At 55.7% G+C, this 786-nt stretch overlaps 1 protein-coding gene across 1 annotated transcript in view; it reads left to right on the top strand.

The window, feature by feature from the left end:
• Positions 1-198, top strand: part of LOC104491009 (protein NLRC5-like) — a gene marked incomplete at its 5' end in the record, with an annotated part of 29,160 nt that extends 28,962 nt beyond the window's left edge. The window contains one exon of the mRNA XM_010133364.1: positions 117-198. Coding sequence (XP_010131666.1) covers positions 117-198 — 82 coding nt within the window. The remainder of the gene's footprint in view (positions 1-116) is intronic.
• Positions 199-786: the final 588 nt, after the last annotated feature.

Raw genomic sequence — 786 nt, 5'->3', positions numbered from 1 at the left:
CCATCCCTCACTCCTGTCTCACCGTCCAACCCGCTTTGACAAACCCCAGTCTTTGCCATGCCACCTCCTCGCTCACCACGCTTGGTCCTGCAGTGACACGCTTGCTGTCGTTGCAGGCTGTGGGACAATCCAGTGCCCAGGGGCCTCGCTGAGAGTTTGACGAGCCAAGACCCCAGACTGTGTTTCTCCTTCTGCTAGCGAAGAGGAGCCCTCGCCTGACCAGGAGTTGCTCTCTACCTCCCACTGCCCTCAGACATTGCACTGAAATCACTGTTGCTAGGACTGAAAACTGTGACCCTTTGGTCCTCCTTCGTGGCACTGAACCACCCAGGGGGGTTGTGTTTCTTCTGAGCTTTTGCTGCCCAGGAAAGCAGAAGACTGCGAGCAATCGCTGCTGAGCCAGCAGCGTTCCTGGTGCAGAACATCAAGAACTCTCCTCAGGGGGGTTAGATGCGTTTCGTCAGCGTGAATCAAGATCACGGCTCCGCCAGGGTGCTCCGGAGAAAGCACACGCATCCTCTGGGAGAGGGTGTGAAATTATTTATGGTGTCGTAACCTGCCGGACCTGTTACAACCGCACTGTTGCTAGGACTGAAAACTGTGACCCTTTGGTCCTCCTTCGTGGCACTGAACCACCCAGGGGGGTTGTGTTTCTTCTGAGCTTTTGCTGCCCAGGAAAGCAGAAGACTGCGAGCAATCGCTGCTGAGCCAGCAGCGTTCCTGGTGCAGAACATCAAGAACTCTCCTCAGGGGGGTTAGATGCGTTTCGTCAGCGTGAATCAAGAT

Source organism: Buceros rhinoceros, unplaced genomic scaffold (assembly GCF_000710305.1).
Source record: "Buceros rhinoceros silvestris isolate BGI_N320 unplaced genomic scaffold, ASM71030v1 scaffold14983, whole genome shotgun sequence".
NCBI lineage: Eukaryota > Metazoa > Chordata > Aves > Bucerotiformes > Bucerotidae > Buceros > Buceros rhinoceros.
The sequence above is the reverse complement of the archived record's forward strand: the minus strand, read 5'-3'. Positions and strand labels throughout refer to the sequence as shown.